Source organism: Thalassophryne amazonica, chromosome 19 (assembly GCF_902500255.1).
Source record: "Thalassophryne amazonica chromosome 19, fThaAma1.1, whole genome shotgun sequence".
Taxonomy (NCBI): Eukaryota; Metazoa; Chordata; class Actinopteri; order Batrachoidiformes; family Batrachoididae; genus Thalassophryne; species Thalassophryne amazonica.
The window spans coordinates 34,480,730-34,496,460 of NC_047121.1; the positions used below are offsets into that span (position 1 = coordinate 34,480,730).

Genomic DNA, 15,731 nt, shown 5'->3' on the forward strand with positions numbered 1-15,731 from the left:
TCAAAAAAGCGATTAACAGCGATTTTATGATTTAACAATCTTTTTTCCTTGCAGCCTTACGAATGCAAAAACTACACAAATCCACCCATCATGTCTATGTCTCGTGTGCAGAACAGACATGACTCAGTAGACCATTCAATAATGACTGTCCTCAGTCATGTCAGAGTTACCGCTGTCTCTAGATTAAAACAACACAGACATCTGTTTCAATGACATCAAAAATAAAAAGCCATTTTTTTTAATACATTGATGGTCATTCTTATGGAGGTAGGTAACCACTGCAGTTTGGTAATTTAAAGCAGCAAAGCTTTTAATGCCCAAAATTTCCAGTGGTTCAGGTCAGTTTCCCACAGAGGTGATAATATTTATGACAATCTCTCTACCTGGAAATAGGCATTTTACAATCCCACATGAATTTTCTTCATTTTTGTGGGAATTGGTTCCAATACAACCTAAGACTGGAAATAAAAGATGGTTTGACGTTACCTGATGTACCTAAATCTGAATCAAACACAATAACTAGATCTGATCCAAAAGAATGTTGAAGCACAGATTAATACAGTTTTTGATTGTCATTTTTATACTTACACCATGTCAGTGCCTCTTATTTCACCTCTGCCACTCTGGGCATGGCACACTGCATTTCTGAGCCTAACAGCAACTCAAAAAAACTGCTGTGAGGGCACAAATTTATGACAAAGTGGACACGTTAGTTAAGAAGTCTGCTTAACCTGACATTTGTGGGGTTTTATGTTGTTCTTGCCATTAAAGGTGTTACAGAAATCTGAGTGAACTTCTTTAAGTTTAAATAGAGAATCTCATGACACGGCGCACCTTACCTGAGTCTGTTGTATTTATTTAAAGTTAAAGAAGTTCTTTCAGATTTTTCCAGCTCACTGAAATTCACTGAAAGTTAGATACAGTAGCATCTGTTTCTCTGATTTGTTACTTTCTTTTTTGTGTGTGTCAGCAATTGATTCACATGGACAAACACTGCAAGTTTTATTTGTATAGATACAGCATCTTTCCTGGTTCAGTGGGACTATCATTCTCTGGAGGTGAGGGAGTGATGGAGGGATGTTACTCAGTTAAATGATTTAAGTTCTGGTTAACCCTTGTGTTGTCGTACAGGGCAGCTGTCTTGTTGGAGCATCAGATATATGGTCACAGTAGTACGCTCAACGTGTGTGTGTGTGTGTGTGTATGCGAGCAGTGAAGTAATGACATATTCACAGTTTATGAGCACACTCTGCTGAGTGTGTTGTCTGCCATTGTGTTAATCCAGTGATCATCTTTAATGAGCACTGATATGCTGTATGGCAACATCATGTGTATTTATGGCCACTTTGCCTGCAGTGCTCTCTGTTTGTGCAGAAACAGTCCAGTGTTTAATGTCGACGGCACCCATACTGAATGGGTACGTGACCAAAAAAGCATTTTTCGGCTTTACAGCACAAATCCAGACAATTGGGCAGCGCAGTCTTGTTTGAGGGCGGGCGCTAAAGGGGGTAAAATATGACGTATATGATGTAATTTCTCTACTTCCGGGGACAGAAACATGACACTTTCTCTGATAATTTTGGGCAAATTACATGCAAATACAAAGAAAAATGACGATGCGGTGGAAAGTGGACATGTGTTGCGATTTGTTTATGACCCGGAACTCAAACGCGTCGAGGAGGTTGTGTAGACGAGAGAACACAGCTACTCTGGTTAGCTGTGTAGGCTAACACTTACAGACACAACGTCTCCCATTTTCCTCGTTCTCCCTTCTCCACTGGGAACCAAAAAAACCTGCACTATTCGTGACTGCTTTGGTGATTTCAGCTGAAAACAAAACAGTGCATCATTTTCCCGTGTGAAGTTATGCTGTGTATATATTGTGCAACAGGAGCGACTGTCCCCTTAAGGGGTCAAATTCTGTGATATCATGCAGGGTTCAAACGAGACTGCACCGCCCTATTAATACCTTTATTTTGTTGTTGTTGTTTTGTCATTGTTTGCACTGCTGAAACATGATTGCCATGTTACTGGATTAGATACCATCAAATAATAATGATTTTTGGACAAATTTTACACTTTTTTTATACCATTTTACTAAAGAACGTCTCCCGCTGTCAATGTCGCCGCTGATCTGAGCATGCAGAGCTGTATCTTGCATTCATTGCAGCTTACTTTTGGATGTTGAAACCAGGATGTGTATAACAGTAACATTACTAACAGATAAAATCAATTTCAATGCAGGATCGGACTGAATGCGCTAGTGCGCCGTCTTCTGTTGCACGTCACTGCAATGTCCCGGATGTACAAACAGTTTTTGCGGAGGGCCAAATTTTAGGTGCAAATTTCATTTCATTTCATTTATTTATACAGGAAAAGGTTAAAAAGCACAATTGCACATTACCCCAGGCCTGATTCAGTAATACTGTTTTACAGCTGTTTTACACAAACATGTCATTCAATCATTTGAACAATAGACCTAACATGTACAGCACACAATCATAAAGTGATCAGTCAAGTAAGAGAGGTAGGTCAGTGGTTACACGAGTAAATCTGTCATTTTTAACGAAGATTTCTCCGTTGAATTACAAATTTGGGCTTGCAGATTTACTTTACTGCATTCATGAGGGTTTTACAAATACATATCAGCTATTTCTTTATGAGATCTGACCACATTTATTTCAATGCAGGTTTACTTTAAATAGAGTGCATTTCAGATTCAGGCATCAGTGTTATGTGAATAATATGTTTTTAGTTTGAAAGGTAATCACTTTCTGGAATGCCACAATAGAATGTGTACCTAATTTGCTCAAACGTCTTTAATATTGGGGTGTAACTCTCCATCAACAACTGTCCTCTCCAGAAATGCTTATAGTCCATCACTATTTGAGAATGCAGAACCACAATAGCAGTTGTATACTCTGAGTACATACTTACCATCAACTGTTTTAGTAGACAGTATACAGTACATCAGTATTTAGTAGATCCTCCTTTTGCAGAAATAACAGCCTCTCAACTCTTCCTATAGCTTCCAATGGGAGTCTGGATTCTGGTTGAAGGTATTTTGGACCATTCTTCTTTACAAAACATCTCAGGTTTGTTGGTGTTCGAGCACGGCCAGCCCACTTAAAATCACACCACAGATTTTCAATAATATTCAGGTCTGGGGACTGAGATGGCCATTCCAGAACATTGTACTTGTTCCTCTGCATGAATGCCTTAGTGGATTTTGAGCAGTGTTTAGGGTCGTTGTCTTGTTGAAAGATCCAGGCCCGGAACAACTTCAACTTTGTCACTGATTCATGAGCATTGCTCTCAAGAATCTGCTGATATTGACTGGAATCCATGTCACATTCAACTTTAACAAGATTCCCAGTATCTTCACTGACCACACAGCCACACAGCATGATGGAACCACCTCCAAATTTTACTGTAGGTAGCAAGTGGTGGTTTTCTTGGAATGCTGTGTTCTTTTCAGCCATGCCCTTTGTTATGTCCAAATAAATTAATTTTAGTTTCATCAGTCCACAGTACCTTTTTTACAAAATGAAGCTGGCTTGTCCAAATGTACTTTAGCATATCTCAAGTGACTCCGTTTGTGGCGTGTACACAGCAAAGACTTCCTCTGCATTACAGCATCATACAGCATCTCTTTGTGCAAAGTGTGCTGTATAGTTGAACAATGCACAGAGACACTGCCTGCAGCAAGATCATGTTGTAGGTCTTTGGAGCAGGTCTATGGGTTGACTGTGACTGTTCTCACCATCCTTCGCTTCAGTTTATCTGATATATATATATTTTTTTGGCCTGCCACTTGAGGTCCTAACTAGTACTGTGCCTGTGGTCTTCCATTTCCTCACTATGTTCCTCACAGTGGAAACTGACAGCTGAAATCTCTGACATAGCTTTTTGTATCCTTCCCCTAAACCATGATGTTGGACAATCTTTGTTTTCAGGTCATTTGAGAGTTGTTTAGAGGCTCCCATGTTGCCACTCATAAGAAGAGATGCAAAGAGGAGAAACATTTGCAAATGGCCACCTTAAATACCCTTTCTCAAGATTGGATTCACCTGTGTAAGGAGGTCAAAGATCAAAGAGCTTACCAAACCAATTCTGTGTTCCAGTGATTAGTGCTAAATGTATTAAAATCAATAAAATGACAAGGGTGTCCAAATTTATACACCTGCCCAATTTTGTTTCAATAATTATTGCACACTTTCTGTAAATACTAGAAACTTCATTTCACTTCTCAAATATCAGTGTGTTCGTCTGCTATATGATATATTTAACTGAAATCTCTGAGCCAGACAACCAGTGATTTATAAAGGAAAATCATAATAATTAGCAGGGATGCCCAAACCTTTGCATACAACTGTATATGGGTAGATTGCACTAATCTTAGTCTGTATATTAATTTACACAACAATTATCTCAGTAAATAAAAAGCCCTTTCCGGAAAGTTTAGCAGATCATATCTGCACAGTATAATCACCAGAGTAAAACTAACACTGTCAGTGTTAATTTAACAATTGTGATTTTACTGTGTGTGAACCCAAATGTAAACATCTGACAGGTTTGTAATTTTGGGCATTTAAGTGCCCTAGTCAGCAGTTAGATACTTGTGTACCTTGACTGTGAAACAGCCCAGGTCTGCCCTTGTCTGAATTGAACACAAAGTAATTGTAGTCCGACTATTGATCAATACTATTTTTGATATACTTTAAAGTAATTTTCATGAGAAGGCTGTAATAAATTCAGTCCATTTCAATTCAGTTTATTTTATTTATACAGAGCCAAATCACGACAATGCTTCCTCAAGGCGCTTCACATGAGTAAGGTCTCATGTTAGCAGCCCCCTTGAGCAAGCACACAGCTGACAGTGGTAAGGAAAACTCACTGTGGTGATAATAAGGAAGAAACCTCAAGCAGAGCAGGCTCAGAGGGGCGACCCCCTGTTTAGGCCATTCTAACAGTTACAAGGTTTTTACCAAATTTTACAAATTTTTTTACAAATAGAAGAAACAGGAAAGAGAAACAGAAAAAGCAGAATAGCATCCTGAGGTCAGTCAGGCACCCTGGGAAGCAGGGGCAGCACCCATTGAAGATTTCGTCAGTGCCACTTTAGTTAGAGCTGTCCCTGCAGAATGGTGCATTCTAAATGCAGCCTCCAGTGGCTCAAAGACATTATTTTTAGTAAGGTGGTCCATGAGCTATAGATATTCACCTTCATCTAACTCGGGCGAATATCTGTCATTTTGGGCGACTGGGCATGGATGTCAGGCCTCTGAAAATGCATACCGCCCTCCAAATGCATGTTATTGTATTAGTATAACACAGAATAATAAATGTTATCATTAGCAATCAATAACACACCTACAATTGTGAACACAACACTGTCCCATTGCATGATGGGAAATCATGTACAGTATTTTTGGACCCTCCTTAAAACAATGTTTAAACTTGACATTTTATTATACCTGAGGGTGGGGGAACTTAGGAAGTGTTTGCAATGTGTTCTTGACCCTCAAGCGACCAAGCTACTTTAGCGACTAATATGACCAATGGGGTTATTTATGACCCCATTGACTTTATATTGGAATACTGTGAATTCTGTATGAATGATTGTTTTAGGGTTTTTCATATATATTTGACTCTCTAATATTTTTGTCCTTCATTCTTTTCATCCTCACTCTGGGCATAAAGAATCAGTCTCAGTGCTTGTGCAGCTGTAAATCTTGCTATTCTGTTGGTCATACGTCCTTGCAAAACAGTAAAATATAATGATTAGACTTGGCAAATCACAATATCATCTGAAGGTATAGTAGAGAAGCTTGAATCTTCGACTGGACTGGGTTGGTTGACGCGAGGACGTTAAGCAACCCATTAGGAGGGACAGCTGCCCTGTCATTAGGAGGGTGCTAACTAGAGCACAGTAGGTGCTAATTAGAACTATTGTTTAGTCACTAGCCTTAGCAGTCTGCCTCTCGGTAGGAGGGGTCTGGTTAGGTTTAAAACTCCAGCTTTTGTGGCTTCTGTTTATTCTTCTCTACAAGAGTCAAGACAGAAGTCAGACTACCAGAGCAAGAATTTTAGCTGAGGAAGCTTCTGCGATTTGAAGCGAAATGTCCTCGCGTCAAGCAACCCAGTCCAGTTGAAGATTCAAGCTTCTCTACTATGGAAACCACCTGGACAACTGAGAGCCTACACAGAAACATCTGAAGGTATAATGTAGAAAGCCTAATAGATCTTCCCAGAGGGACATAGGTGACCACACACAAGTTTGGATTATACTTGCCACACAGATTGGCCGATTCTTGCAAAATTCTATGACCAAATGCAGGACAGATACTGTATATTGACAAACTCATGGTAGTAAACTTTTGTCCGATTAAAATTAGAAAAATGGTGCACAAAAATATATGCCAGGAGTCATAAATGACCCCACTCGGCCACTTGAGGGATGAAGATTTATTTTAAGGATCCACACAGAAATGTGCCCCAGGGGCCATGGCCAGTTTAATCTGCCCCTGACATGAACAAATGCCACACAGACTGTATTAAGGAGCAGCAGAGTTCAGAGCACCAACTGCAGACAGTGTAGTGTGAACCAGCACTAAAAACACAACAGGCTGGTGTTTAAGCTGTAGAAAAGTTTTTTTTTTAACATAGCAGGTTATATTTCACATGCTGTCAAATTTTGAATGTGCATAAGTGCATATTTGCATTATTTCTTTCAAATCATTGTGTGGCTAAACAACTTCCCGTGTGGCTAATTGAAACTGCCACCAGTTAGTCACAGTGGGTCACAGCTTTTGACCCCCAGAGAGAATCCTGCAGATGCAAATAGTGACACACTGTGTTCTGTTACCATAACTGAGCTTCAGAGTGTTTTTTTTACATACGCTTTCTTATTTCTTCCATTCTTTCAGATTCACTCATTGTAGTCTACATATTCTGCTTCTTTCAGACTAATTTAGATCTTGACCACATTCATCATTTGTTTCTTAATCACAGAGTTTTTACTTTTCATAGACTGTAAAACACCTCTTCATTCTTGTGTGTGTTTTCAGAGGGGCTGATTGCAGTTTGGGTCCCCATGCCTTGTTTGGTGAGTGCTGGAGTATCTGTCCTGGGCTGTAGCTAAAGCAGGGCTCTGGTGACTGGTATCTGTGTGTCAGTGGAGCCGGGTCGTCACACGGCCCTGAGCCCCAGTAGCAGGCGGAGGGGCCTGTCCAGTTCCAACCACACGAAGATGAACAAACTGAACTTCCACAACAACAAAACCATGCAAGACCGCCGCTGCGTCTGTGTCTTTTTGCCCAACGACGACACACTTGATATCATAGTTAATGTAAGTATATCTAAGCACCTGACGCAGTCTGAAAGACATGATCGCTTAATGTTCCATTGTAGCATTCTTCTGTGTAAGTAAAAGGCAGATTGAATTGTAAAAAAATCTAATAACAAACACAGAATGCTTATAAAAGGATTAAGTGTGAAAGAAGATGTTCATTTCCACTGTGTTTGACAGTGTAACAGAGAAACCCAAAAGTGACAGTGTTTAGAACAAGGGTCTTGTTTTTAGAGAGCTTCATACAAGTTGGATGTCACCTGCTGTTTGTATAAGCCTCTCTCTCACTCACTCACACACTCTGATGTGTACAGAGAATAACACATGTAAATGATAAATAGAATGCATTGCTATTGCACTTTTCCATCTGAAGGAGACACTCAAAAGGCTCCAACACCTCACACACACACACAAACTGATGTCAGCGTGCTGCTCAACTGGACTAACGTAAAGATTAAGGGCCTTAACCAGGGGAGTTTAGTGATTTACCTGTCTGACGGTGATCAAATCGAGGAGCCCATTGCTTTCACCATCACCTCCTCATAGTTATATTTGCATAAGGCCTTGTCCACAAGGATATGGCACTTTCCCAATACAATCTTTTTCTTTGTCATTTTTAAATAGAGTGCCATAAACATGGCACCGTTTCAAGATTCATCTGCATCCATACGAAAATGCTCAAAATGAGCTAAAACTCTTTAGTACATATGCCAGGTCTGTATGTGGCGCTGTAAGAAGAAGGCGCATGTAAGAACTAATCATTGTAGCAGCGGAAGCTAAAGCTGCACTGCAAAGCGGCACACTAATAATGATAATAATAATAAAATATAGTTTTATTCAGGATGGTCCACATAAATTCAGAGGTCCTGTATAACAGCTACAGACTTTTTATTTCTTTTCAGTGAAGTCCTCATGCGACAGTTCTGATTTATACTGTTTCAAATATTAAAACCATTCACACACTGAGCAAATACAATATAAGGTCTTAATCTTACCTGTTGGGTCTGGAAATGCTTTAATTCCTTCAGTGGAAGTTACTGAATAAATGTAGCATTTAAAAAAAAAAAAGTCCTGCTTTGTTTGTCTGATCTGTGTGCATTTCTCAGCCTGAACCAGAGGATGCCAGCCCACCAACAAGAAACAAGAAAAAATAACTTTTTTAAAAGCTGAAAAGCCTTTCTGCAATTATTTTATCAGCATCACAGCTCTCCATTTATTCACACCAGCGTTCACCACAGCCATCTGTTGTCTCTTCAGTACTTTGCACATGATGAAAATAAATCCCATTATTATATGGCTATGACACTAAGCATGCTTTGATGGGATGATTTTCCAGTCTGATATTTTCCAATATCAGAGCATTGCCATGACAATCGGTCCGGATAGCGTATCACATTCGTTACAAACCAGAAAGCAAAAACACGATTAGAAAAACCATGAACATACTCCATAAATATGTAAACAGTACCGGATAAAACAAACAGTTTGAAAGCTTACCAGCTAACCTGACCATCGTTTAAACAAGTTCTTCATGGAGGTGAAGCGTATGGGTCTGACTACGAGCCCAAAACCATCAACAATTTTCATATTTGGGCAATATAATAAGTTTGAGTGTTTATATATATTAGCCATATAATAAATGAATTATTAACCTTGCTTTCTGGCTTGTACAGGAATATCAGTCCTCTGTGTTTTTTGCACGGACAGAGCGTTAGAGAGGTTCGTACTGTCAACACCCGGTTCTGATATTTTCCCTTGCAAACCTTGCACTCAGTTAATAATCCTTTATTAAAGGCTCTGGGTTCAAATCCCACCCCTGCCACATTTCTCCATGTAATGTGGACTTGCGTCAGGAAGCGCATCTGGCGTAAAACCTGTGCCAATTCAACATGCAGATCCACCTTGGATTTGCTGTGGTGACCCCGAGTGCAAACAAGGGAGCAGCCGAAGGGACTTACTATTAATGATCCACCAAGACAAAAAAAAAGTATGCTGAAATATACTGTTAACAACAACAACATCATGTCATTCATTATGAGCAGCTGAGATGGAGCAATGACATCATAGTTTCAGGAAAGTCCTGTATTGCTTGTCCACATGAAGACATGAAGATGTCATTTTCAGATTTATCCACTCTGGGACCTGTTTTCAAAACATATTGTTTTCAGCCACCGAAACGGCGTTTCTGTGTGAGCGAAACGCCAATATGATACACAACTTACATGGATATGCCTAACCCCATTTCTGTGTGGATGGGGCCCAAGAGAAGTTACTAGTCATGGATGTTAAATAAGGATGTGTCGGTCGCCACCTTGAAGTGCATTAGGTCACAGTACATACATACGGGTCAGTAGAGAGGGAGTCCTGCTATTGTTATTATTTTTGTGCCATGATTTTTGCCATTATTTGCGTGGCTGTGTGTGTGCGTGCATGTGTGTGTGTATGAAAGAGTTGGAAACCAGATTGTCTCACTCTCCCCATCTGAACAGAAGTAAATCCTAAATTTATTTTAATTCTCCCAAGTATATTTGCTTAACTTGGGTTTCAGTTCTAAGTTTACTTGGAGAAATGGAAGAAATCAGTTTCCCAACTTTGTCACGAAATGTGAAAGTGTTAGACCTGATAGTAAAAGAATTTTAGTAAGAGTTAAACAAGGACTTCATCTTCTTTCTTTTTTCATCCTCAGGTGAAAACCCTGTGCCAGGAGCTGTTGGCCCAGGTGTGTGACCTCCTCAGACTGAAGGACTGTCACCTCTTTGGACTCAGTGTTATTCAGAGTAAGGCAGCCCACCCATTGTTACATGAATTTTAGTACATCAAACCTACAAGGGCACTTATTAGAGTGCTCTGTGGATACTTAAAGTCTTCATATTTAATTTCACAGATCCTTTTTTTTTTTTTTTTTTTTTTAACCATTTTTTACCATATCCATGCTTCGGAAAGCCCAGTGTTCCACTTGAAATTCTGCCTGAAGAGGGGGTGGGCGATTGCACAGGTGCATGGCCAATACTATGTTCTTTGAAATGGCCACCCCTCTATACATTAATAAAATGTCTGATTTAATCACAGATACCTCACCTGCTTATTGCCAGATTGTGCCAGATCCAGATTGTGGCTTCCATGAAACTCTTGTACTGCAAACTCTCAAATTAACGTCATTATCATGCAACTACTACTGATAAAAAAAAAAAAACACTGTGTGCATGTGTAAAATAATTAATGAATTTAAAAATAAATTCCCCATGCAAAACAAAAGTTATTGTGGGTCACTTGGTACATTTACGTAACTTGGGAAAGACCAGCACACACTTATGATGTAATCACAGAAAAAACACGTAACCAATGAGGAAAACGTGAAAAATTATTTTTTGCTTTTTATGATACGTTGGGACACGAAATTAGTTTAATTTAGGGTGGGTGTTGAATCAACTTTAAAGGATGTATACTATTATTTATTCTAATCCAATTACATTTTTTCCACAAATCTGATTGGTTAATCGTGTGAAATTTCAGACCGTACAATATCTGGTGTAAGGTCACAAAATATTTGACCGTTTCACATTTAATGCATTACTCCACGCCCTGACTGGCCGCACGCGCTGCTACGCAGATGTTAATAGTGGCACTGTTAGCTGAGAGCAGAGAAAGTCATGTACCGACGACGATGCCAAATGGGTGATTTAAGCTACCATACGAAAGCATTGATGTTGATTCTGATACAGAATTACCATTTCACATTTGATGGATTTTCACATTTGCTGGATTTCTCCACGTCCTGACCACTGCTGGAGCGACCACAACATCAAAACATTCATGATTGTAAGTCCATGCACATGTTGGTCCATGATTAGTGGTTGCAAGTGCATGGACTTGACAATCAAGAAGGAGAGGAGCCATCACTTTCATACAAAAGTGATGGCTCAGCATTCACTCAGATCAGTGGACCTGCGAGCAGACACTTGAAAAAACATCAGGAATGCATTATTTTCAGGAGCTATGGAGTTTCTACTAGGGAAGCACCGATCCACAATTTTTCACTTCCGATCCGATCCCAATAATTGAATTTGGATTTCTGCCGATCCCGATACTTTTTCAATTCGATACCAGAGCTCTGTTTGCTTTAATGTTATTATTATCATTATTGTTGATTTTATATAAGGATTTTCTTAAAAAGGAGGCCTGAAAGTTCAGCTACTATTTGCCAGAAGGTGTATCTAAGATGAAAGTCTAGATTTGATGTTTTAGTAAAACAATTAAATACTTTTATTTTTATAGACTTTTATAGCCTTATTTTTATAGACTTAAAGAGAAAAGACAGCACTCTCTGTCTCTCTCCCTGCCCGTCTCTCGTCCTCTCTCTGTCTGTCTGTCTCTGCCTGTCTCTCTATCTCTGTCTGTCTCTCACTCATTCGCTTTCTCTCTCCCTCCGTCTCTCTGTCTTTTTCTTTCTCTCCGCTGCGCAAACTTCGAACTTTGGGAAACACAAAGCCTTTCAACTGTAAAATAAATGTATCATCATTGATACTCACGCACAGGATTATAATGGAGACTTTTTCCCTTTCAGCGGCCAGAATCTTTGTTTGGCTTATCCTCCTCGGCTGCACGCTGAGCTCATGTTTTACAGCCTCGGGACAGTGAAGCAGCTACATTTTTAGCACACATTTTCAGCAACAGTTCGGAAAATCCGTGCTCGACAAACAGACAATTTGAACCAGAAAGCTGGGCAGAAATTTGCTGCTAACCGCAGCTAGAACAATGTGGAAGCGAGCTCTCTCAAACAGCCCGGCTTCAGAAATCCTCTCCTCCTCCCACTCAGCAGTAAACAAGCAGAGAGCAAACAACAGCAGTTGAGAGGATTCACAGTGGCTGTTCTCTGGTATCGTAAAATGTCGCGGGTTGGATAGGTATTTTCCGATATGTGAATTACGTCGGTATCGGAACCCGATACCGATCCAGGATCGGATCCGTCCCATCCCTAAATTCTACTAGCTTGTGGATGTGCACGAGCAGCACACACGCCGCACGGTTCAGTGCTCCATACAGAGAGGAGACAGACACATCGCTCTCAGCTCTTAATTTTTGAGACAGTCTTTTGGATTTAGGATCCACATGTGTGCTGAGTCTGTTGTCTGTAGCGGGGAAGGACGCTGTTTTAATCCCGTTATAACTGCTGCAATGAACGCACATTACAAACTCTCTACAATGCTTTTTTAACCCGGCTGTTTGGACCTGAAGCTGAGGTTAATATTGTTTGAGGCGTATACTACACCGTGTGTCGTGTTACTTGTATTACTGTTGGCCAACAGCACATGTTTAGTTTCCTAAGAATGTTAAATTAACACCTCTTTCAAAACTGACAGACCATTCAGCTGTATTTGCATCTTAAATGAATCAGGTTTAAAGCATTATTGGTAAGTGCATGTAAACAGTCTGAAGTTGCCACATGAAAAACAGGCAGACCTTCTCTTGATTCCCTCAGCCCAGTAACTTGGTGGGGTAACCGGAATTGTCCCAAAGTGGAAGCACCTCTCACCTTTCTGTTATGGTGGTCTGCCAGGAATCTGCCTCCTCAGACTGAATGGCTCCCACTGTGCTGCAGGGTTACACTTGCTTTACAGTGACAGGGCTGGTGCAGGGGCAGACGTATGGAATGAGTCACCGTGTCTATCCTGTGGCAAAGCAGCCAGCGGGTGACAGTTGGGAGCAACTGCAAAAGTAAATTGCACAGGCAGAGTTTTCAGACAGCTGGCCTCCAGATGAGCCCATGATGACCCAGCAGGTTAGTTGAGCAGGAGCCAATGGGTCTGAATGTGGGACATTCCTGAAGTGCTTGTCCGAACAGCATGAAATCCCCAAGGCAAACAGAGGCCCCCCACCTCCCGTGAGTCTGCCGTCGCCCCTCTGCCATGGACACTGGTAGTAGCAAAAGAATCAAATTTATCTCAGTGAAAAAAAGCTACTCTAAATATAATATGAATCATACATACACACACACATACATCTTTGACTGTTTATCCGGGATCAGGTCGCGCAGGCAACATTTCCAGCAGGAGACCCCAAACTTCCCTTTCCTGGGCCACATTAACAACCTCTAACTGGTGGATCCCGAGGCGTTCCCAGGCCAGTGTGGAGTCATAATCTCTCCAAATAGTCCTGGGTCTTCCCTGGCTTCTCCTCCCAGCTGGATGTGCCTGGAACCCTTCCCTAGGGAGGCGACCAGGATGCATCCTGACCAGATGCCCGAACCACCTCAGCTGGCTCCTTTCAAAGTGAAGGAGCAACGGTTCTACTCCAAGCTCCTCATGTATGACTGAGCTTCTCACCCTATCTCTAATATATCTCAGCACGGTGGTTAGCACTGTTGCCTCACAGCAAGAAGGTCCCAACTGTGGCTTCTCTGTGTGGAGTTTGCATGTTCTCCCCATGTTTACGAGGGTTTCCTCCGGGTGCTCCGGTTTCCTCCCACATTTGAAGACATGCAAGTTAGGTGTATTGGAAACATTCTAATTGCCCAGGTCCCCCTTGCAAAACAAATCTCAGATACATGGATTATGAAATGTATAAACAACAGGATATGTTTATACATCTTGACATTATTTAGCATGCAAACATTCATTCATTCTGTATGCCCACTTAGTCAAATTAAGGGACAAACACAATGACACCTATGGTCAATTTAGTCACCACTTCACCAAACCTGTGTGTCTTTGGTAGGGATGGGTATTGATAAGATTTTCTCGATATTAGTGTCATTATCGATTCCGCTTATCAATTCGATTCCTTATCGATTCCCTTATTAATACCTCTTGTGAATTTTCTGTGTACTAAAAGTAGGCTTTACAGGTTTTCTATGTCAACAACATTTTATTGAGTCTTAAAGTAAATAAATATGAAATTGGTCACTGGATCCTTGATCTCTGGACGTAAATAGAAATAAAAAAATCTGTCGTTTTTGCCAAAAATATTTTCTTTCAGACAAATGTAACTCCATACATAGCCTCTGAGTTGAGCTCAGCCTGCTGCTCTGCATGTCAGGATGTAATTAATAAAGAACGCAGGATGGCTCATTTTGTGAGGAAAAAAATGTTCTGGTGTATTGTATTTAATTGTTTGTATTACAACATTTGGAAAGAGGTGTCATTTGATTTAAAGGAAGCAATTCGCTTTGAAGTTATTAATTCCGGCCGGACTCTAACTTGACTCGGCAGAGAGCGGCGCGGCATTTGGAGCTGTGCGAACGGAACGGAGGACGATTCTCATTTCTTGCCCGCAACAGGATAAGAGTCCCAGTTAGTGACTTAATCTGCACAAAAGTGACTCATGATTGACATCTTTAAATGGCTTAGAGAGGGTTAAGAAGCAGACTTGCTGCTTCTGAAAATAGCGAAGCAGAGAACCAACGAAGCAGTGGATGGGAGCACTGCTTTGTTGATTCAAGCTTCAAGCAGAGTCGCGCTGCAGAAGCGGTTGATTGCAGACCCACTGCAGGGTCTGCAATCAACATAAAGAAATTAGAATTTTCCCACAGCGACTGCTCTGAAGGACCGATAAGGGAATCATTAAGAAAAAAGGCTGTTGACGTCAGTGGCTCGAATAATTTCTTCACGATTCTCCAAAACAACCAGTTCTTGATACCCATCTCTACTTTTTGGAAGTTGGAGCACTCAGAGGGAACCCACGGGAGCACGGGAAGAATATGCAAACTCCACACAGGGAAGCGATCCCAGGACCTTCTTGCTATGAAGCAACAGTACTAAGCACCAATCCACCGTACCGCCCTGTATGCAAAGTGAAAGTAATTAAGGTATTGAAATCTTCATATAGGATGTTCACGTGAAATTTTGATAACAGAACAGAAAAACGAAACTTCCCACTTAGATCTAGTACCTTTTCGTACTTTTCTGCAGTCATGCAATTTTTGCTGAACATAATACTGAGGAGGGATGGGTATTGATAAGATTTTATCGATATCGATGCCATTATCGATTCTGCTTATCGATCCGATTCCTTATCGATTCCCTTATCGATACCTTGTGAATTTTGTACTAAAAGTAGGCTTTACAGGTTTTCTATGTCAGCAACATTTTATTGAGTCTGAAATCTGAAATTGGTCACTGTATCCTTGATCTCTGGACATAAATAAAAATAAACAAACCGGTGTTTCGCTTTGAAGTTATTAATTCAGACTGGACTCTATCGTTTTAATTTGACTTGGCAGAGAGCCCAGGCCTGGCGGCAGAAAAAAAATATTAAGGGGGCGATGAGTTTATCACAGGGGGCGGGGGCGCCCCCCCCAAAAGAAAGTGTGCACCGAAGGGGACGTGCCTCTGAGCGTGCGTAATGAATAGGGTGCGCTCCTAGACAGCTCGTGTATTTAGGC

General features: G+C 40.8%; 1 protein-coding gene across 1 annotated transcript in view; it reads left to right on the forward strand.

Moving 5' to 3' along the window:
- Positions 1–15,731, forward strand: part of frmd6 (FERM domain containing 6) — a 79,115-nt gene that overhangs the window by 29,665 nt on the left and 33,719 nt on the right. The window contains exons 2-3 of the mRNA XM_034159329.1: positions 7,071–7,351; positions 10,038–10,128. Of these exons, the coding sequence (XP_034015220.1) occupies positions 7,253–7,351; positions 10,038–10,128 (190 nt within the window). The 5' untranslated portion in view covers positions 7,071–7,252. The remainder of the gene's footprint in view (positions 1–7,070; positions 7,352–10,037; positions 10,129–15,731) is intronic.